The 24,072-nt window shown below is 42.7% G+C and overlaps 1 protein-coding gene across 1 annotated transcript in view; it reads left to right on the top strand.

Annotated features, from left to right (window-relative positions):
- rngtt (RNA guanylyltransferase and 5'-phosphatase) overlaps window positions 1-20,409 on the top strand; it is a 60,339-nt gene extending 39,930 nt beyond the window's left edge. Inside the window, exons 13-17 of the mRNA XM_083689024.1 lie at window positions 101-169; window positions 10,413-10,513; window positions 15,073-15,139; window positions 18,472-18,595; window positions 19,250-20,409. Coding sequence (XP_083545150.1) covers window positions 101-169; window positions 10,413-10,513; window positions 15,073-15,139; window positions 18,472-18,595; window positions 19,250-19,416 — 528 coding nt within the window. The 3' untranslated portion in view covers window positions 19,417-20,409. The remainder of the gene's footprint in view (window positions 1-100; window positions 170-10,412; window positions 10,514-15,072; window positions 15,140-18,471; window positions 18,596-19,249) is intronic.
- Window positions 20,410-24,072: the final 3,663 nt, after the last annotated feature.

Genomic DNA, 24,072 nt, shown 5'->3' with positions numbered 1-24,072 from the left:
ATGGCATTTTTATTCATAGTTCTAGCCTTTTGTACTCCATGTGTTGTGTGTCTTGTCTATCGCTCCTGTGCTGATGCTATCTCTTTGTTGTGTTTTTCAGCTACTGGAAGGCAGCTTCACCTCTCAGGTCAGCCATGAGGTTGATGGGCTTATCTTCCAGCCATGCGGGGTAAGTGGTCAACACCCAGTTCGGTGTCAGAACAGTAGCCTATCTCTGCACACTGATTGCACAGACTGCACCAAGTTTTCACCAACCTCCCTCTTATGATAACATGACATGTTTCTGCCCAACTTTATTTGTCACGCTCTGTGTCAAAGGCACCTTCACATGCCCCTGTACTATTGTGAAAGAGGGGATGGCCAAACCCATCTGGCTGCACAATAAAAGGGACATGGCTGGCCATCTCTGCTTTGTGTTGGTGGGACATTACAGTCTCTGCCCACCCCGCTGTGAGGAAGCTGACACAGAGAAGGTCTCTCTTTATCTTGGCCATTAATTCGCACCTTAGATAGTTTTTCCTCGTTTTGGTTCAAGGACGCACAAAGCTCCCCTTTGTTGTTGGAGAATTGGCTTTTCTCTGCAGTGACACTCCATGACCCTGTACATAGTACATGAAATAGGACATGGTATCAGGCAGATGTCACATAGCAGCCCAGGTGTCTGCACGGCACAATGGAAGTGATGGAATTCAGAATTGATGGAAGGAATAAAACCAAAGGCAGCGTGCACACCTGCCGTCATCCAGATTGATTTGGCACAATGCTGAGTGTTCTATTGAGCATACATATTGAGTCTTATCTCTGATTATTCGCATTGGACTTGCAAATCCCTGTCTCCTCCATCTAATTGAGCTAGCAAGGATTAGTTTCTGCAGCAGGTGGGTCATATGTTTGCCTTTACTCAGTCAGTGCTTTAGTTAAATAGTACAATGTGTGCCAGCGCCAATGTAACTCTTGCCGAGAGGGTGACATTTTCCCTGACCTCAAGAAAGTTTGCACTCTCGGGTTTCATTTATTTGCCAAAGGGAGCTTGATCTTCTTTCTCTCAACATGGCTGTGTTTGATGATATTGATTTCATATCTTTTGCCCAGCTGAAAAACATGGGGTAACTGCAAAGCCATCGATTGTCGCAGAAATAGCCAAAGCAGGAGATGGGACTATTTGACAAAGACCTCGATCAATGACAGTATTGACAGTATATATACAGGGTGAAAATACAGATTACACAGAAGCTGATCCTCAAGCAACGATTCAGCCTTCAGTTTGCCAATATTGTAATGGCAGGAGTACTGGCAGGAGACAAAAACTTAAATCCAATAGAATAGTCTTTACTTATCAAAAAGGGGTCGGTACACAGGTGGGCAGTCAATGGGTAGGCAGATAATCTAGGAAGGGGGTAGGCAGAACAGGGTTTGGTACACAGATAGGCACTTCAAAAAATCAGGCAGATAATCCGAAAAGGGGTAGGCAAAAAGCAAAGTCAGAAACACTATCAGAGATCAAAATAACCAGGAATACTCAACACTAGGAAAGAACGCTGGAACGCTTGACACAAGGTACAAAGACGAACTGGCACAGAGACAGGGGAACACACAGATTCAATACACAGGGAAGGATGATGAGGAAGAGGTGAAGCCAATCAGGTAGACAATCACACAGGCGGGAAACACACAAGGGCAGGTGGTGAAGTGTCTGAAACGAGAGACAAGGTGAGTAACACAAAAATAAACAGGAAACAAAAAATGAATCACGTGAAACAAAGACAAATATAAACTAAGAAAACCAACGAGATGTTACAAATATATCTTAGGGTGAATCTGCCATTGATCAAAGGTCAGGTTACAGGTGAAATGTTGTGCATGGCATAGTAGAGAGATGAAATGTTCCATTCTAGGGTTACAGGGAAATACCTGCTTGTTAGAAACCAGCTCTCTGAAGCCATGTTGTCCTTCAGGCTTGATGAAAGCACAAAACATAGCATGGCAATGGAAATGTTCTTATCAAAGTTGTCATATTGGATTTTCACACAAGTGGCTGTGCGTCAAGCTTCATGTTTTGCCTCAGGATGACAGCGGCAGTTAAATCCATTTGTTTCCAAGTAGAGAAAAACCACCTGGGATTGAGTTGTCTCCGTCTGTCCCTTCCACACGTTCTGTCTGTCTGTATCTCTCTCTCCCTTTGCAGTAAACAAACATTTTGTGTTTTGCTGTTGCTCTGTGATTTCAGAAATAATTATGGTGGTTATGAAAAGTGGAGTAGCTATCAGGTAGCGGCAGACCCCAGGAGGGCTGGGAATGAGATTAGGCAGGTGCAGGGTTGCGCCATTACAGTTGCACACCGGAACACGAATGCAGCGCTGCTGGCTCTCGGAACAGGCGTCTCTTTCATGGGTAGCTAATTGATGTGTCATTTACGTTATTAATATCACAACTCTCGTTTCCTGTTCCACCATCACTGGCCACTGTGTTCAGCTCTCTCTCTCTCCCTGATCCAGTCTTGCCCCTTCTTCTTCCCTCATAACAATCCATTGATAAATGATTGTTAGAAATTTTTTTGGACAGTCCCGGATGGGGAATTTCTTCCATCTCTCAAAAGCCATTTCATGGTTAGCTCTAATGCCAAGGCTAAGGCCCACTTAAAATAGGGTTGTACAGAAAATACAATTCCATATCTGTTGTTCATTTATGTTGTTTTTGTTGTTACCACAATCAGGGTGAGTGAATAAGTTTATTTATAAAAAAGGGAGTGTACTGTTGATGTAGTTGGGTTGAGCTACAATTCCACTGTGCAGAGAAAGCCCTCGGGCACAGTGTTAGAAATATACATAGAATAATGAATATGTTTGGAAGACACTGTGTTGTACTCTTCTGTGCTCTATTCTGAGATAACCCTGACTCCAGAGTAATCCTGTGCTGGAATACCAAATGTTGAGGTAGCTGGACAGCTGAGGGTCAGATTGCCCTCTGTGACTTAAGTCCAGTTCGATTGAGTGTCTCATGAATAATTCGGAGGGTGCTGATGGGTTCTCAGCGGTTTCTGAGAAGGTTATCGGATTCACACTGGCCTATTGAATGATTGGACACATGTAATCATCAGTGAAAACTTGAGCCAGGCCCCAGCAGACTAGTCTACAGTACTGTATATAGGCTGGCTGATTGAGAGAGGCTGTAGTATAATGACACTGGCAGATCTTCCCTCTCAGACCGACAGAGGATGCATCCATGGGTGATAAACACTTGATGCAGTCTTGATGGTTGGTATTGATAAGGCATTTCTGAGCCTTTGTGTTTTTGGTGGACAAATGTGCCGTGATTGCCTTTCATCTTCTATGAATAGAACCTGTTAGTGCTGTGGGAAAAAGTTAACGGAGAGACCGCTGTCTATTTAATCAGTCGAAAGACAATTTAGACAATTTTAGTAGCAGCTCTCCAAAGAGGTTCTCAGTAACTCTAACATATTACTCCAGAAACAACATTGTATTAAAGGTAGAATCTCTGGGATATGAGGTCATGCCAGGAAGTCACAGAATTCGCACCATTGCGATGTGCGTGCCGGAGTTGATCATCTCCTCTCTTTTGTTTCTTGACCTTCTCCGTTTGAAATCGTCTCTGGTAGCTTCGCCCCACATTGATGTCATAGCCCAGAGTCTACCTTCAACAGCCTGTTCCGTAGAACATTAGTGATTGCATTGTTATTGCTAATGCTTTGTGATTGCTTTGTTATTGCATAGTCATGGAGTTAAGTGGCTTGTGTTATTACTGTACATAAGTGGAATAAGGACCATGCAATTACCAAATGACTATGTACTGTAACATGATAATACAATGTTGTTACTACAGTAATTTCTGTGTTATTACACAGGGATAGTGGTAACTTGAAATAAAATGTCATCTGAAGTCTAGATAAATACATAAAAAAGAAAAGACTACAGTACTACTCAGTGTTGACCTTTCATATCATACTATAATTTAAATTCTGTTCTGTCACGTGTGACATTTCTTCTAATTCTGTCTCACAAGTTTGCAGCTGGGAGGCTAATTCATAATGTACGTGACCGCTACCAAAGCCTCTCTGCCTCACATCAGAGTAGTCTTAAGCACCCTACAGTGGACTGTGGAGGGGCCGTGGGTGCCTTCTCTACCTCCTCCACCAGGCTTTGTGTGCTCTCTGAAACATCTGTTTCAGCATCAGTGGCTCCCTCTCTCTACTGCTCAAGCAGAGAGCCAGACCTCTCTCTCTTATCAGCGTCACCAGGATGTGTCCGTCCGTAGGCTCCCCCCTGCTGCTGCCCACTGGGGCTCTCTCTTATCGGTGTCTGCGCTCAGCCGGATCATAGCATGGCCTCTGCCTGAGACACACTGTCGTACCACACATCTATCACACAAGAGGGCCGGGGACAGGCAGAATAGAAACGACACCCCCTACACAACACCACCGACACCAGATGCCGGGTGTGAATGCGGGATTAGAGGTATTTTTAGGCCCGTCCATGTCTGTCCAAGCCATTAACTAAATCAAAGGGTAATGATTCATTGTGGGATGGAACGTTCCAAGAATCACAGTCGTATAGACGTCATTCAGGCCTTTATACATTTATAGAATCATTTATAGAATTCTTTTTTTTCTTTTTTTTTCTTTTTTAAATATGTTTTTAGAGCATTTCTGCTTTATTGGGATAGAGACAGTAGAGATTGACAGGAAGGATGGGAGAGAGAGGAGGGAAGACATGCAAGACATGTCAACGGTCGGAATCAATGTGTGTGTGGACATTCAGGTTTTTACTGTAAGTCATAGACATCTCAAGTTTGAAATTATCCAAAGAGAGTAATCTTTTTTCACCTTCACAACAGTCAGCCATACTCTTCTTTGAAAGTGAATTGTGCTTTGATTTGAATGCTCAGATGTAATATAAGTTGATACCCAAACACAGCAGTGGTTCTTAGTCTCCTCCACTCTTTGGGTGGGGTTATCTTTCCAAACACATTGTGTCCTTGGGAAATGTTCTTTATGTGGGGGAAATAAAAAACATTTGAGCATTAAACAGCAGAACAAAGTGTCATAGCCACAGATGGCTGGATAGTGCATGGGCGAATGCTCCAGATGGTGATCTTTGTACAGCATCTACAAAAAAATAAATTAAAAAAATGCCCCTCTATTCATCATGTTTATCTAAGTATTTTAATTATTTGATGGTAGAAAGAGACAAATGGCATAAAGTAGCATGGAGACACTTCTTCTGGATGGATAAGACTGGTCCTGGTGTGATTTGAGCATTTTTGGTTCAGAGCCATTCTAATAAAAATGTTCACTTTGATCTGATCGTTTATCTTACCCTTTATTGAGATGAGTTGATATCAGATTCATTTGTTTTTATAAATGAAACCAGCACCAGCATTACCCTCACTTTGTATTAGCACGCACATTCAGTTCAATTTGGCAAAATTGGCCTGAGATAATTGGTGTCATCAATTTAGATGGATTATTTTCATTTTACCTTTTGGCTCTATGGTTTATAAATCACACGTAGTTCTGTGTAAACTTGAGGATATCTGCAGTGTGTCTGTATGATGGATGATTTATTCTTTATTCTGCCCTGTATTTTCCTTAGGCCCTATGTGCATCTTCCTACATCTTTCCTCATTCTTCGCTCTTCTCATTCTTCTCTCTCTGTCTCTCTCTCTCTCTCTCTCTCTCTCTCTCCCTGTGTCTCTCTCTCATACCACTGATAGAGAAAGCTGCTCTCAGGGGATAGGATTTAGTGGAGGGGTCCAGGCTTTGTCTTTAATCCTCTGCGCACTTAAACAAAGAGTCTGCCTCGAAGCAAAGAGAGCTGTTATTCAAATGAGACAACTCCCAAAGAATAATGCTATCATAGGACTGAACTCAAGGCGCAGTTCATCTTTTGTTACTTTGTACCCGATTTTTTTTTTAAAGCGTAGTGTTCATTTTAACTCTGATACACTTCTCAGATAGTAGAAGGTCACTGCTGTACAATTTATGATCACATTGTACTGTTCGCCTGCAAGTGGTTGTCTTGCCTACGCGCGTGTCTCAGATGGGCGTGTGGACCATGATGGCGGTGGGCACCAGGAACACCTCCTCCCTGAGTGACACATCACCGGAGGCCTCTGTGGCATCATCCTGGCTGCGTGGAGACTGATCTTTAAATCCCAGCAGGCTGACAGCAGTACAGTGCCTGGTTGATGCCAGTCCTCCTCGGTGGGCCATATGGCAGAGTGGACGGGCCAGAATGGAACGAAGTGATGTATACCCAGCCTGTGGTGCCTCTCCACCAGGGTTGGGGTCAATTCCATTCCATTCCAGTTCAGTTCAGGAAGTAAACTGAAATTCCAAATATCCTAACCTTTTCAATGAGGAAACTTAAAGAGATGCTACAGGGTCTTCACGACTACATTAGTATTTTCTAAACCTCCCGTTTTGGGCTCAAAATTTAGCTATAGCCTGTGTGTGTATAATACATCATATTGATCACTCACTTACCCAGCGATATTGCCACAAACTCGTCAGACTTAATGCAAACGTTTTCCTAAAGCAATTGCCAGGTTGAGGATTTTCTCTCATGAATGAGCCACTGTAGAACCACCCATTTGAAACTCAGTAATCTTTTAAAAAGCTTTGCATCCTTCCAGGGACTGTCAATAGGATGGCTTTTTAGTATCTATTCGAGGTATTTGTAACTAGTTTCAATATTCTCAAGTGCATCTGGCGTGCGTGTGGTGCATAGCCTTCTTGCATTACATTGACACACAGGGACACTTTTTTGGCTCTTGTGCGCAGATTAGTGGCTGAAATTCCAGAAATATATCCCACAATCACTTTAAGAATTTTGAATTGGAATTTTAGCAAACTTCCCGCGTTAAATCAATTTAAATTAAATTGACCCCAACCCTGCTCTTCACTGGCCTACTCCTTCACTTTGTCTGCCTCTCTATAACTGAGAGACAGGCACTGAATTCATTGATGGTGACAGTTGGCAATTTATATGCAATACAAGATCACCAGATGGAAATCAAATTGGTGGATGAGTGCTCTGTGCTTTGAAGTGGATTGAAGTGAAGGTCTGTTTTGCACTTTAATAATGTAGACATTTTTTCTGTGTGGCCTTGCTTTTTGACATGCAAAACAACAGAAATGAAAAGAGAACAGCACTTTTTCATCTGAGAATCAACTTGAAGGTCACCCAAGAGTAGAGTCTAAGTGGTGAATCTTTATAGGAGATCTTTTCTGCCTGCCACAATAAGACTACAACTCCTCCTCCGGCTGGCTCGATCAGGGTGATCAGAGTCAGGCTGGGGGATGTTAAATCATAACTGGACTGTTCTTACTGTATATAATCTTTCAGATTTTTGTTTTATTCTGTTTTTCTATTTTATTATTGTCACTTTATTTTGTTGTTTTTTGTGATGTGAGCTGCTGTAATGCATTAATTTCCCCTTGGGGATCAATAAAGTACCTATCTATCTGGTGGTGCAAGTTTGTTGCCATGGTTGCATTAGAGATGTATTATTCTCGGTATTGATTGAATTAACCCTTTCATTGTACCCAATGTCTGAATTCTTCATCTTAGAGAAGAAGATAAAGATGTCACATTTATCTCCAGAATATAGATTTCTTTGTCTGCCTCATTATCGTATGTGCCTTCTTAATTACAGGACATGATTCAGTGATAAGTCAGTTTGTTCTAATATATTATTGTTGTTTGATGTTTGTTGTATTGATCTTCTGTGATTTGGATGCTGCATTGCTGTCTGGGCATACATTTCAAATAGCTACTGAGCTTTTTGATTTAGAGGCAATGCCATTTGCTGTTTATGCATTGTGCAAGTTGTTGGGATGTGCAGTCAAACAGAAGCTCCAACTCTAGCCATTGCTTCCTATTTCATATTGATGTATTGAGATGCTTTGTAGAGTTGCAGCTGCATGGTGTGAAAGTTCTCAAATCTAAGGACCAAAGCTGTCATTAGATTTTTACTGGAGCTTTCTTTATTGTTGTTGTTTTGCAGTTTTATGAGCTAGTGAATAACTCTTATTTGACACTACTTAGGATGAAACTGTCTTTTCAGACTGAATAGTTTTCCACATGTTTGAAAGTTGTTTGGTGTTTATACCTTGGCCCTGTTTATCCACACAACAGAAACCTGCCTTTATTGAAAAATGTTCCCTAGACACCCACCATTTTATAAGAAAAGATGTACTTGGCGTGGAAGAGCGACGTGCCCTGTTTTTCCTGCTCCCTGCCTGCCTCTCCTGAATGGCCATTGTGGAGGAGAGCGCTGGTTTCAAAGCCCTTCGAAGGCCTCCGCCTACATACTGCACTCCGTCAGGGACACAGGAGAAGGACACAGTGTACCGACTCCTTCTCTTCACACTGAATGAGACAAAGTCAAGCTTTCACTCAACTGAACCAAATCACAAAAAAGGTTCATGACTCTACTCTGCCGGCAATAGGCTTATTTAATTTAAGGTGATGCCCACACAGCATACAGTACTAACGGGGGCTATACTGTGGAATGTATCGACCTGTATCACATTGGTCGGTGGTTGTTTTTCCCCCCCCCCCAAGAAACTTCATGCGGTAGCTGCTTCTGTTACTTTTAGTTCAGCCGATTTTGCTATTGTTCCATTTCTTGTGTGCAGTTGTACACTGCTTTCTTGTTACTCCTAATATAAGATTGGGCAGTAAATCAGAGCAGAGGATGCACTATTTCTCCAATAATGTTTTTCAATTCAACATATGGGGTGAATAGTCAATCCACCAGTAAGAGTTGAATTCCAATTTACTTTCATTATCGATTGCAGACCCTGGCTTGGTAACATCCCCTTGTTACTATCCAGATGTCAGAGATCCTCTAACCAATCATCAAAGCCCTGTGGTCGATGCCTGTCTCCCTGTGCCTGGCCCCTGTGACGGTCTCTAGCCTTCCCCTGAGGTGCCCCAGCATACAGAAATGGGCTAACAATGCATGGTTTCTCCCAGGCAACTAATCAAATTGGCCATGACCCTGAATGGATGGACAGCCCCTTGGAGACTGGGCCCTTAGACAGAGGGATCAGACCTGAGACCTTGATCTCATCTGAGCTTACTCTATTGACGAGCAGGCTGTCAGACTCAGACAACAGGCCTTAGGTGTTCTGGGTGTACAGTAAGCAGGTTTTGTGTGAAGGGTTCTAATGTGTTAGGATAGGGATGTGGCTTCAGACACTTGGCTGTGCTGTATCATAGAAGTAGAATGAAATTGTTTGTATTTGTTGTTCAGATTTTAGAACAGTGTAAGGGAGACATATTGTGGCTTCGCCAGAGTATTTGTGCATTTCTAAGTAGTAATATTCTTCTCATTTCAATCTGTGTCTCTTCTTTCCCTCTTGTTAGGGGTAATTGTCTCTTGGATTATTCAATATTCACATTCTTCCAAGAATTAGTTTGTAACATGTTCAGTGTGACAGGAGAGAGATGACACCAGAGCAGTCATGTTCCTGAATGTTCTGTACAGTAGCTCATCTCCAAGGTCCTCTTGAGGAATCCTGCTTGTTCCCACTCAGTCCCCAGGGGCAGAGTTCTGTTACCGGGCAACCTGACAGTTTCACCATTGGCTCATCCGTTGCCACCTCCTTGTATGGCTTTACATTGCAAATGCCAGATTCCGCCCTTGCACCCTTGCATTACACTAGTATGTCTTTTGTATGCAATAATCTGTATGTCGGCATATTAATGCATGATAATAAAGCCTAGTACACAAAGCAGCAATCTGACTTGAGCAATGCAATACACATTTGCTGATATGCAGTACAGTTTGTTTACTTGTTGACCAAAATGTTATCCTTGACGACCTTGATGTTATTTTTGAGACTCATTAATTGAAACCATATCGAACCTTTGTACTTTCATTTGCAAACCTCGATTGGATTTTCTAGAGTTGCATCTCTGAGAGGCAAAGTACTCTAGGCTACAGGACTGCCCTTGTCCTGTCAATATCCATCTATGCATTGAGTTTCTGTCAGTCAACTCATTTTAACCACAGTATGATGATTTATCCTTGTTTAGACATTTATATTATACTCATTTTGTCTTTTTAAAAACAAAATATGTTTCATACCTAGAAATTAATTCAGTGCTCCATTGGTTGCTAAGTTACAGAGCATTTGACATGACTTCTCTATTAGCTACTCTCTGAACAGTCCTTTTTAGTTCCCAAAATCAAGCATATTGTCTCAGATCAGTTCAAGGTTTCATAGATGAAGAGAACAGCAAACCTAAGAAACTGTATGAGCCAGTGTAATTCATATGGGGTCATATTCAAGCTATTTGAGTCGATATGTACATGGTGGGTTTTTACTGGTTTTTACTTTACATTGCTCACTCGTGTGTGTTTCTCCCCTGGTGTCCCTGCAGAAGTACAAGCCTGGGAGGTGTGATGACATTCTGAAGTGGAAGCCCCCCAGCCACAACTCTGTGGACTTCCGACTCAAGATCACCAAAGTCGGAGGAGAAGGGTGAGTCACTGTTGCTGGGGAAACACTCTTGTCTTGTGATTTTGATAACACCCATGTTTTTGTTACACATTGGAGTAGTTTTAGACATCAACACAGCCACATAGTATTCAGTGTCAATTACTCACTTTGAAGCTAGTTTTGTAACAGAATCAGTAGATATATTTATATAATAATCTTTACTCATAGAAGAGTCCATATACCTTAATCTTATAAGCTACACATACAATCACAAATATTATGTTATGCCACAGGGCAGAAACATTGTTTTTTTAATAGTACCAGTCAGATAATGAAGAAGGAGAATATACTCTACTCTAGAAGAGACTATGGGAATTGTTACCGAAATGAACACTTTTTCTCCAGCCTCGGGTAGGTAATGTTCTGCAGCTGTATTGTTTGTGTCATTACAAAACAAATGCAATGGCAATAATTAATTTTGTGAATGAGGCTATTGCTTTCCTTCTGAAAGGTAATTTTCACCTACTGGCCTCCTGTCTTTCTTTAGGAACCTGTACCTATTAGGGGCGGCTGGTGGAGGTAGAAATCGGAGGATGGGCTCATTGTAATGTATGGAATGGAATGAGGAATGGAACCAAAACACGTATGTTTGATACCATTCCTCATTTCATTCCATTCCATGCATTACAATTACATGCGTCCTCCAATTTCTGCCTGCACCAGCCTCCACTGGTACCTATGTACTACATTAGAGAAGTATATTCATCCTTGCCCACAAAGAATATGTAATCTTTCAGACCTATAGTGAGATGAAAACCTTAGATGAAAGCTAACCATCGCTAACTCAGTCCTATAGCCTATAGTCCTATAGGTGTCTCTATGTTGGCGGAACTGACTGTGTGAGAAAGGCTGCAGTGACAGTTGACAGATCGATAGCTACCGGCTTAGTGGACATAGCATCTCCCCTCAGAGACAGCTGACCCCTGTTACCAGCCCTGTGTTCCACCACAGTTCACACACAGCAGTCTGACTGAGGACGATCTGAGAAAAGCAGTGATACCAGTCAGCCTCTCTCTCCTTCTCCTTATGGTTGGAGACCATAAGTGATCATTGTTACCGTCTGAGAGTGTTGTGATGTTCCTCTGAAGGAGCTCTTGGCTGGCAGAGTTTAACGCTCCTCACAGCTCAGTCGTGGTGCAGGTCATTAAGTCCGTCTTTATCTCTGTTAGAGAGACGGAGAAGGAACAAGTGCTTGTTTATCAGCCCACGCACCGTCATTCCCTCAGAAGGGCCACAGCCTCACCAGCTTCATCACAGAGAAAGAGCAGATGGATAAGTATTGGGGGGGGGTGGGGTAGAAAAAGCTAGTGAGGGGGAAAGATGGCGAAAGGAAGAAGAACCGAGAGAGTAAAGGGAAGAGACCGCCAGCGTACAGCATGTCTTCCAGGTGTCTCACAGAACTTGCTTCAGTGCCAACTTGAATTATGGATTAATCAGGGCTGGTTTCTCTCTGAAGAGGCAACATCTAATTGGTGTATTAAAACATATTTCACTGTGCATGTGTCATTGTAATTCAACCACCGCCGTCCATTTAGTGAAGTAGATCTGCAGCCCTATGAAACCTGGCTGAATGTTAATGACCACAGCCAGGGCTTACTGGACCTTCTCCACAGGGTCTGTACTGGGCGTGTTGTGACTCTGGTGTCAGAGCCTGGTGTCCGGCACTAGAGACACTGGTGTTGTTAGCCCATCGACAGACCTGGCTGGAGGTTCAATAACAGCCATGTAATTAGCAGGTCTGTTGTTGTCCTTGGCCATTGTGTTATCAACATGTCCCCCCTCAGTACAACAGAACACACACACAGCATATAATTTCACCTTGTAATCTTGAAATGCTTGTAGATTTTCGCTTGTGTAAACAATTCCTCTGAAGTAAATTCCAATTATCGGACACAAACAACTGGCCATGGGTTATCTCAATACTTAACCTTTATCAGCGCTCCTGCAGTGCAGCTTAAGAGTAAACAGGGCCCAGGCATTAAAGAGCCTGCGCCACCCACCCAGCCAGCCACCCATGCACCGTCAGGAGACATCCAGCTGGTCCCTCACCCTCCAGCACAAACCACACAATCTTCAGGGCAAACATGTTCCATTTGAATATTTTTTTTCACTCGTTTTTCACTCGTTTTCACCTTGTGGTCCAAAGTCCTTGCTGCCAGTCCAGCCTCAGTCCATCTGGAGATTGTTGGGAAGGATAGTTGGGGGTATTGTTATAGAATAGTTTTGTTATTGTTATATATATCAAAGTACTGTGTACATCCTTCACTAGTCTGCATGTTTTTATAAGTTGTAATTCATAATCCCCTTTGTTTTGAAACAGGGGAATATCGTTAATTGAAAATGACTTCTTGAGTTTATGGTAAAACTTTGATCATGTGGCACAGTACATAAGTACCATGACCTTTGTCAGTCAATCACCTTTATTTAGTGTCTCAGAATTGGTTGAAATGTAGGCCTGGGACTGATTTAGAAAAATTAATCAACCACAGCATGAAATACTCAGTAGCACTTGTACCCAGAATAACATATTCAGATTGGAGCGGAACATCAACTAAGCATCTCATGCCGCGATCCGGAAATTGAAATGACACTTTAGAAAACAGAAGGTTTTTTTTTACGCTTTAGGAAACAAAATTGCCACCGTCAATGTATTTTATCCCTATAACTGAGGTCAAATCTCATTGACATTCTTTTGGACTGCAGAAATACAATTTGGCTATTTGTGAGTTCTGGGGTGGTAGATTTCCTGGGGGCATAACACAGATCTTTCACTGCTATATTATACAGTCATACAGTTAAAGAGGCAAAGTATTTTAGGGAAGCTTGATTCTAGACAGTGCGTTGGTGGGTGTGAAGTAAATGGTTGTGTTGTGAACTCTCATAGTTGGGCTGCGGTTGTTTCCATCAGTGCGTGGAAGGATGGCTCCATGGCTGGTGTTGACGGCTCCTTCCTGCGTCCCTCCTCAGTCATTACAGAGGAAGAGGGAGCAGAGAGGCCGTCCCCCCAATGAGTGCCCATCCAAACCCCTTTATACTTTATACTTAAGCATGATCAAACATGGTTGGTTAGAGAAATCCAATGTGGTTTAATCATCAAATTACCCCAGCAGCCCCCTCATTTCCGCCAAAGCATCTCACCCCAAAGGAGAGTCAGGAAGCTAGTGACAGTATCCTCAGTGTAGGTCTGAAATCGTTTTGCGTGCGATTGCGTGCAGCAGACAATGTGTCTGGAAATAAGCATGGGGAGCTGGGGGTGTTTCAGAGGAGGGGACCAGTGTGTTATTAGAGCCAGCTGTGGGGCGTGCTCCCTGGGATGAGACGGCAGTGCTGCGTAGACACAGGGCCAAGGAACCACTCGTTTTGGACCTCTCACACACACACACACACACACACACACACACAGACAGGCGCGCGTACACACACACACCTGTGGTGGATTAATGGTACTGAGGGTTCACAGCTGGCAGTCAGAATGCACTATTAGAGAATAAATTACACAGACACTCTAAAAGTGTTTCATTAGTCCACTGTTCATATGGTCTGAATATAATTATTTTGCACATTATTATATCATATCTATTACATTAGGATAGCTATCAGAATTGAGCCATCTTTACACTGATAAGATATGGCGGTACAGAGACGGCACTGTACTGTCAAATAATTCTGTGTAATGATGACAAGCCATCCTAAAAATGCGTTTCTGAACCACCTCAACCCCTAGTACCTGAGGCGCCTCTGTAGCTACAGTACATTGTGTCAGTGGAAGTTAACCGTTGTGTGCAGCGTTCACGTTCATAACAGCTGTGTGGTGCATGTGGATGTGCGTCATCCCAACAAGCTAGTCAGAAACTGTGAATATCAGGGGAAATATTTATCACAACAGGTGCCTTGTGCTCTAGACATGTCTCCTTTGCCTCTATTGTACTCTTCTACAACTTGTTGAGTTTTGTTTGTTTTACTTACAAGTGCGATCTCAACCACTGGCAAAATCAGCTTCCTTCATCAGTGTGTGCGCAATATAGATTATATACATAATTATAACCCTTTTATAATTATAGTGGCACTGTGATTGTTTTTTATGGCGGATCAGCAGTGTAAAGATGGCTTTGTATGCACAAAATAATGATCTTTTATTCACAATAAAAACACTAAAACATTTTTGGGAGTAAAACATCCCTTTAAACAAGGTGATATAGAGATGATGTAGCTAGCAAATGCAAATGACACACACTATTTCATTTAGAGTTGCTGTATTTGATCCGGGTATGTTTTAGTGGAACTATAATTGCCCTCCAGACATTGAGTAGACTAGTCACATTCACACTCTGTGAAGCCTCCAGATGAGCTGAGAGAGCCTTGAAGGTGTGATCTCCGATGTTTGTCATTCTGCTACTAGCTCCCAAACTGCAGTGCTCTCGTACCCTGGTCTCTAAGCACCATTGTTCCCTGTCTAACAAGCTTTGAGTGCTGTATTGGGGCTCGGGTGTGACCTCGGGGAGTAGTGGTGGGGTGTTAACTAAGATATTTTGTCTTTGCAGGTTACTCCCCCAGACTGTCGGTTTGCTTTACGTCGGCAGCTATGACATGCCCTTTGCACAGATGAAGGTGAGAGCTCTAGATGTGTTGCTAAATTCATCCTCACACCCACACACACAGCCAGATCTTACAAATCTCTGCCTTCCACCCTAACATGTATGAGAATTTATTTTCAACTAAGCCGCCACTGTCAAGTATTGATACAAAGTATAATACCATATGCCATAGACATGACATGTCACATACATGACTGTATCCATACACACAAGTTCTGTACTCCTCAAATAAACAATAATTGTTAGACTTTTAAAAGACTGAGAGATTTTCACTGACATTCCCTGAAATACCTCTCCTTTGGTCCCTTGATTTTCATCCCTACAGAAGCAGAGGTGTCACTTTGAGGGGCGCTGTCTGAAATCTGTAAATGCTCGTCAAAGTGAATGTCCATTGATGGATCCAATGGATTAAACTTTATTCTGAGGGAACGGTGAACTAGGTTCCCTATGCAGAGCTGTATGTGGCCTGTGTTAGTGTAGCTCATTAATCATACATACCCTGTACCATGTGTGACAGATCTGTTGAAGTCAGACAGACGATAGCAGCAAGAACAGAGGGGGAAGTGAGGGGCTTTGATGGAGGTGTGGGAGTGTGCAAATGTGCACGTCACCTGCAGGATTGTCATCAGTCGCGTTTTTTTTTTTCCCCATCTGTCTATTTCCCAGCAGAGACACTGTGTAGTATGTCTCATATAATGCTCATGTGAGTTGATTTCAACATTTTATTTATGTCACATATGTATATCCTTTCCTCAATTAATTTAATTCCTCTTTAAATTCAGGAAGGATCATTTTTGACATGAACTTGATTTGATATGCTTTAATTGTTGTTCCATTGCCTATGAAACGCTAGTGTTCTTTTAAGGCCTTGGAAACTTTCCAAGTGTATAATTGACTGCTTTAGTTCGGGAAGACTTCAAAATACTACCCAGTCTCTCGTCTAAACGAAACAAATTGGCTTCAATTAAAAGTTTTCAGTGTGTTGACACAACTTCTGTGGTCTATGTTTGCGTAGTTTTTATTTGGGTTCTTTATTTCAACTCCCAATTCAGCTTTCTGCTCTTGTTATTAGTTCTTAAATTATACTGAGTCATGACTCTCATTTCTCAGGCATTAGTACGAGTCTGTGTGAGTGAATGAGATAATGATCATCGTTCTCCAATCGCCAGACATTGACGTCATGTAATAGCGATGTAAGAGACTAACATCCTCCATTCCCATTGATTTAGCTCTTCTCCCAGCTGTAATAGTGCTTACAATTATCAGTAATTAGACCTCATTACAATGCATCTTGTAGAGGAGGACGACAGAAGGTCATGGTGACATGTGAGGTGGGTATTAAGAGGTGTTTGTGTGCTGCTGTTGTCATTTTGTTGACATCCCCTGAGGAGGCTTTGAATGCTGAAATTAATGGGCTGTCCTCCCGCATCAAAACATCACAAGTAAGCATCACAAAGAATGTGGGAAGTACTCTCATCATAGCGACAGCTAGGAGTACGCTACCTTTTATTCATGTGTTTATCAAAAGCGTGTGTTTACTATGGCAGTGTGAACTTTAATTAAGGTTGTCTCCAGACTGCCAGTCTATATCCTTTGCATTTTACAACAGGATTCTTCTACATCCTCTGCTACACAGCGGGCTGTGCTTTGTTATTAGAATGGATCCAAGTTCCACAGACTATTCCCAGACCTCGAGGCCAGCTATGATTAAGTCTAGAATGAAAAAGGGCCGTCCAGACCGTGGGGAATGAGAAATAGCCTGGCTGCGTGATAGAGCCCGTGAAAGTGTCCTATGTCTACTTTACGTCTCGCTTGTAAAGACAAAAAATGTTCGCATTGGCCAGGGAAGTTAGTCATAGAAGGCTTATAATCTGTCTGCCCTCATGACGCCAATCGGAGCAAGGTTAGTGCCCCACCGACAGAGGCAGGTCTTCTAATGCACAAAGCGATACTCTTGGTGGGCATCAAAATGTGTTATTTTATAACTTGCATTACAAAGTTATTTCTGTAAGCGATTCCCTGCTCTATGAAAATTAAATTGCTAGTTCACCAGAAGCGATAATTTGCCATGGAATATGATAGTGGAGTTGCTGACCCCAAACATGTCATGTCATGATTGAAAGAGAGGGGTATGAATGATTGATTGGCGTAGCTATTGAGTTGTGCAGTTGAGCAACACAGATAGATCGAGGGCCTGATGGAGACTTTGCCAGGGTGCCTGCTAGCTGGCTGCAGACCATTCGAGGCCATAATGAAGTGGATTTGGACGGATTAAACACCAAGCGGTAGTGAACATGGCAGCCAGCATGTCACACACACAACTAGGAAGGGATCCCAGCAAACCCATTGCAAACAGCACTCATGCCTGCTTGCCAAAGGTAGCCTGCATTGTTATTTGGCAGATCGCCCTGCTTGGCTTTGGGTAAACTCTCTTAGCATTTGCCAATTGTGTCGCTCCCCCAGTTTGCTTTTCAGCTGTTCTTGGGAAGAAATAGTGTGATTGTGTGATTTGGAAATGGCTCAGAACAATATAGATAACTAGATATTAGTTCTGAGAGTGCATGTACCCGCCCAGAGTCTAATAGGTGAGATTTTGGGTTCCTATTTCGCTGAAGGTCAAATTAACTGTGTCTTACCTTCCTCTCCACACACACACACACACACACACACACACACACACACACACACACACACACACACACACACACACTTGCTCGCTCGCTCTCTGGGGCTCCTTCCCCCTGTTGAGCACCCAGATGCCCTGCACTCTAGGAGCAGACAGGCTCCTACTTAGCGCCAAGCATGGCAGTGCTCTCCTGGCAATGCCGCCCACTCCCTGGCGTCAGCCGGGGCTCATCTGCACAGGGGCAGCCTGGCAGCGGGCCCATGCCTGGAGTTCTGGATATCTGCCCCACACTTAAGGCCCTTTAAGAACCACCCCTCCGCCAGTGTAGACAGAATGAATGAAGTCAATATCCGGCCAGGATAAGAGCAAATTGATGATCATAGGTTTGTTATGAGGCTTCTTTCTTCCTATATTACCACTGGCTGTGTCTGCATGTAATGGAACTTGTCTGTTTCACTGCTGTTAAGAAATCCAACTGTTACTTCATGGCAAATTTCCATTCATCTTCAAGAGCCAAACCTAGTAAAAGCAAGCCCAGTGCCAATGGGACAGATGCAGCAATGTCTTGCTTTAGTCATTCACAGGGTATCATTTTACATATTGTTTGATGAATTTTTCTTTGTAGGAGTTTTTTTTGTACGTTGTTCTTCCAGAGAGAACCTGAACAATTGAAGCCGATATAGACGTTGATCTTACAAACCAACCATCTCTCTCTATAGGCCAGCAAGGAGTTGAAACTGTATGACAACAAGATCATCGAGTGCACCTTCGTCAACAACACCTGGGTGTTTATGAAACAGAGGATAGACAAGAGTTTCCCCAACTCCTACGACACAGCTATGGGTGAGGGCCTACATAAAAGCCATCTATATTAATATCTACACCCTCTTTATCTCTGTCTGCAATAAGACTACCAGTGGGTGCATTAGATTAATGGATAAGTTCATCTATATTTCAGAGTCTCATCTTGTCGTGTGTGTCTTTGTGTGCTTGTGCGCACAAGAGAATGAGAGCGACAAGAATTACCTTGTATAGTACAGTATGTGGGAGTGTGATTGTCTTTGTTGTATGCCCATAATTCTGTGTTTATGCTAGATATCGTTACAGAATTAATGCAATACTGTCTGATCTATGCCTAAAGGCAATTGTTCTCTGCATTTACCAATTCTTTATCAAATCAAATGCTTGAGATCTGGTGACCTTCTACTGTGTTAAAGGTGCACATTAAGAAAACACAACAAAAAATCGAACTTCTAAATGGCATTTTTAAGTCCAGTGGAAGGTTACTTGCTTCACCTATGCCCTGAGGAAAATCACATAATAAAAAGTTTTAAAAACGTTTTCATGATAACCTTGCAGTAATACATGTACTCATTCTTTTTGTATTTTGCCATCTAGCTACAAAAACACATTGCAAAAGAGTTGGTGGGCCAGGCCCATGGTCACTGCCATCATCATGTCTGTGGTAACTTCCTTTCTGTCTGTTCTCTCTTCCAGCTGTGTGCAACAGCATCCAGCATCCCGTCACAAAGGAAATCCTCTATGAGTTTCTGGACCGCTGCGCCTTGGGAGCCCAAGGACAGAACCGAAAACACCCCCCGGACGCTGACGCCGAACTCATGCCCCCTCCCCCTCCAAAGAGAGCCAACAGGCCTGCACCATAGAGCAGCTTACAGCAGGGGTGGACTGGGCAGGCCTCGGCTGTGCCAGAGTAGCAGTGTGTATATGTGGCTTGCAGAAGGAGGTCCTTCATGACCACAGCACTGGCCCCCTCCTCCCCCTGAGGGACACGGACATTTCAAAAGCCCCCCTTTCCCTGACTGTTTGTTTATCAGCCTCTTATAGGCTCTCTTATCTAAAGACTTCTAAAGAACAGATTGACTGCTTAGATCCCATTAGATGTCCCAAGTAGAGTCCCTTCTAGCTTTAATTGCTCTGGTTCTTATTAAAGATGAATACATGATGTTGAATTTATGTTTTTTATTTATTTTCTATTTCCTTTTTTAAAATCCCAACTAATCTATTGGTCAACAGGATATGGTGTTATTACTACAGCAGCACCTGACTATGCATATGTTCTAAATGTTCTGTCTAGCTGTTTGTCTAGCTGTTTGTTTGTATCTCAGAGTGCAGTTTGTATCAGATGGGATGTCTCTACCCTTTCTCTATTCAGCAACATCGAAATGAAGGAACACACCAGCAGTTATTTGAAAGGTTTTGTTTGAGAGAGAGCTATTCCTCTCTGAGATATATAGGCACACAGGTAAGACACACCTGGTTGATTACTTTGACATAACCGTGAAGAGAATTGTCCTCGGTATGTGTGTAACAAACCCTGCCGCTCCATATCATCGTAACCCAGATTAAACTCAGTATTGGCTTTGGATATGAAGATAGCCACAAGTCTCTTCTAGTTTTATTTGTTGTTGTTTTTTTGAGTGTTTTTTTTTTTTTTTCTTTTTGCAAATGTATGTAGAACAACACTTGACCCCATCCCTGCTTTTGTAACTGCTACTTCCATTAAGGACTGTCCAGATTCATGACAAATGATGACTGGTTTACTACTTTTGTTGTTTGGTGTTTAAAGCAAAATTAAAGCAATACATGTGAAAGGGAAGATATTTTCAACAACAACAAAAAAATTACAAAGCCTTTTCATTATTATGACTATCTACCTGCTGATTGGCTCTAGATCATGAAAGTACAAATTATGTAATGAAATTGAGACATACTTTTTGGTCTGTCTGCATGACTGTGTGTATCCTTTGGATCTGTTTGCCTTTGTGTTGCCTTCAAGTTGCCGTGCCTTTTTTCGATCCGTCCGTCCGTCCGTCTGTCTGTGTTTGTGTGTGTACCCAAGGGCCTGACCACTGTTCTCCTTACAGCAGAGTTAGATGAGTTGTACTGCCAGTGCACTTTCCTCTCTGGCAACACATGAAAGATATGTAGTTGATCCTCATCAAAGCCTTCCTCACCTTTTGTCCTGTGTGTGGCTGCCTCTGAGATGTAGGCATTCACATGCAGCTGGCGGGGAACCAGAGGCCTACGCACGCGTGCACAGGCGCACGCGCACACACACACACACACACTCACACTATCTCCAAGGCTTGCTCTGGTGGTGTATGTGCCCTGAAATACAGATGGAGGAAGGAGTGGCATGGCTGTCTGAGTAAACAGTCTCTGTGTGCGGTAGGGGGGCGGGGGGGGAGGGGGAGTAGGTGTCTGCAGTGCAGTGTAGTGTAGTGCAGTGTAGTGCAGTGTAGTGTAGTGTAGTGTGTCTCTTCTAGGATGTGGAGTATAATCAGGAGCTCGCACTGATAGGTGTGTGTTCGCCTCTAGACCTCTGACGAGCACACATACTGTATAATATATCGTATCAGGAGAAGAAACTGAATGCCATCACTTCTGAATATGTATTATCTTGAATAATGCATTTGTTGAGTGGGTTGTGGAGAGCAGTACTGTTTCTCTGATCTGAGTTTGAAGATTTGGATCCCTGGAGATGACACTACTTCATACCCTGGGGATACTGACTTCATTTTATGTATTAGAGTCCAGCTCAACCACGCGTTGGTCTGGATCAAAGCTGTGTTGGAATGGTAACATTTAGATCCAAATAGCGAGCCCAAAACATCATGCCTTTGATCAGGCGGAGAAGAGGAGCAAGATAACTAATGATAATTATAGCAGCTTAGTTACATCCCACACCACCTAGAGCATGAATTTGAATAGGGATTTAAATGAACCCCAAAGTCACAATCCTACATCAGTCTTTCTAGAATTGAATGGTAAGAATTTGTAATGGTAGAATTTGTACTAGCTAATGTCAGGCTGGGTCTGACCGGATAACCTTTCTGAAATTAGAAATGTAATTGCATGGATCTTTCATTGCCAAACTCAAAGGAGCATGGGGGGGGTGGACATCCATTATTATTTTACCCCCATAAGCATCTCTGGGTTGGTCATGTGAAAAATTAGTCCTTTCTCAACAGGCTTGTATGAACATGCACTCTACAGTTTCATCAGTCAGACAGGGTGTCACGATGGCCAGCCATTCAGCTGCCGCAGTTTGCCAAGCAGGAGGATCAGAGTGGGCATCAGCCTGGGCATGGCAGGGTCCTTCTGCTCCTGTCACGACTCCACTACCTCACGTTTGTAACACCTCAGGGGGGCTCCCAAGATGTCCATCCCCATCTCCATCCCCCAGCCCGATGATGCTTGTCTGCCAGTGCCCACATAATCCAAACAACCAGAATAATCAGTCCTTTGTGTTCACTCTGGCTTCCTTTACATGATGAGGTTCCCATCTGAGGGAAGTGAATCCCTCCTCAATTTTACAATTTTGTCTAAAAGCATATGCATCATGTTTCCCTCTGATTCCTGTGTCAACAACAACAAAATACCTCCGGTTTGAATTAGATGCACCGGCAAAGGGAACTTATTTGCATGGTGAAGTGATTAGACCTTGATTACACCAACTGTTCAGCTACCAGAAAGCACATCATGCCTCTGCCTCTGCATTGCAGTGTCAGGGTCCTGAATTGAAATGTGAAAATGTTTTTGATATAAACTTGGGTTGACCTTTCCTGTTGGAATTGGAACTGAAGACAGCCATTCACTGGGATTCACAGGCAAAAAAAACAGAAACTGAAGGTAATCTCTTCTTTCCAATCAAAGTTCATTGATCATTGTCTCTGATGAATACAAAACATGTATAGACCTCATCTCTCTCCCAGCCTGCCCAAAGTATTTATAATGACCTGCTCTACAATTGCTGATAGCTGTGATGTATCTCCATAGTAGTCCATCTTAGGGGGCTTTAGACTGATCGTGTAGACATGTAGCCAACCCATGCTGTGGGTGGAGATGTGGATTTCCTGCTGTCCTAATGGGTTTTTAATGGGATAGATGATACGGGCCACTATGATCTCTCATCTCTGCAGTGTGTCTTTACCATTGGAGTCTATTCAGTGGTTCCTGTTGATTTGCCTCAACTTTGCATGGGGAAAGATGAACGATAGGGGTGTGCGTGTTTGCATACTATATGTGGTGCAATGGCGCAGCGCAGATGGTGTTTTGGAAACAGATGTGCATTTCAGTTGGTTACTGTACTACTGAAATTACTACTGAAAATATGCTCAAATATACATTAGCACCATTGGATTGAGACCAAATTTCTTCCTGTAACTGCTGAATTTGTTATTAGTTGTGTGGCTGTATTCATGATGAGGGTGGAGTGCTGTATAGAAACAGCCCAGCCCCACACAAGCAGGCACCTCTATTTTCAATATTACCCTCAGTTAAGTGGATTTGGTGGAAGAAGCCAGCCAGCTTTGTTACAGTGAAAGCACTTTCAACCCGCTTTTACTGAAAGAATGATTGATGTATTTGCATAAAAATAGAGAAAAGCAGCAGGTGTCCTATAGATTCTTTTCTCTACATTGATTTCAAGCAGGGCGCCGAGCGTTTCTCCCACAACATATTTCTGGAGAATTTGTCAGAAGGTAGTCACACTTTCAGGGTCTCTTTATGGTGTCTGGGTTTCTCTGTAAAATGGATGAGATGGTTCAAGTGTGAAATATTAATGTGTGTACAATAAGCAGCTGTTATTGCTGCAGCAGAGTAGGACTGAGGCTAATTTGAATATCCATGACCTAAGAAAACTCTCAGTTGTTTGTTTACTGTTGTTTACCATGAGCATTGTGTAAAGAAGCAATAATGATCTTAGTAACTATATTACACTGAAAGTATGTGGATGGCAGTAATAGAAAAGGGCCATTGGATTAGTCACTCTCTGTTTGCTGTCTTATCATTCAACAAGCATGCCTGATTGTTAAGTCCCTAGACGGCAGCATCCCAGTTTGTGCAGTGCATTTGTATTGAGAATTAAGCTTGGAGCTGACCTACTGTCATCGACTTGGAGAGTGTCTCCAATCCAACCTCATTTGCAGTCCCACATCCCTGTCAGAGCTATACCTGATCCAAGGCACACAATGCACCATTTCAAACAGCCACACATTATTGCTGCTAATTGCCATGCAGGGCTGTGATGGAACTGAGTCCAGACCAGGGATAATAAAAAGATATGAAATGTGTAATGGGAGTAAAACCCTAGCTGTTCTCATTGCCACTATCGGCCAATATAAATGATTTAGAACCTTGTTAGGACCAGACAGGATTGCACAAGACTCAGCAATCAGGCGGTAGAAACATATGATTATGATTTAGCAAAATATGAATTATGCATGCATTACTCAGTTTTAAATTGCATAATTATTATATATTTCTGTGGAGGCTGTTTTGGTTTTCAGGACTCTATT

Source organism: Argentina silus (assembly GCF_951799395.1).
Source record: "Argentina silus genome assembly, chromosome: 17".
Taxonomy (NCBI): domain Eukaryota; kingdom Metazoa; phylum Chordata; class Actinopteri; order Argentiniformes; family Argentinidae; genus Argentina; species Argentina silus.
This window is presented reverse-complemented; position numbering and strand designations above follow the sequence as displayed.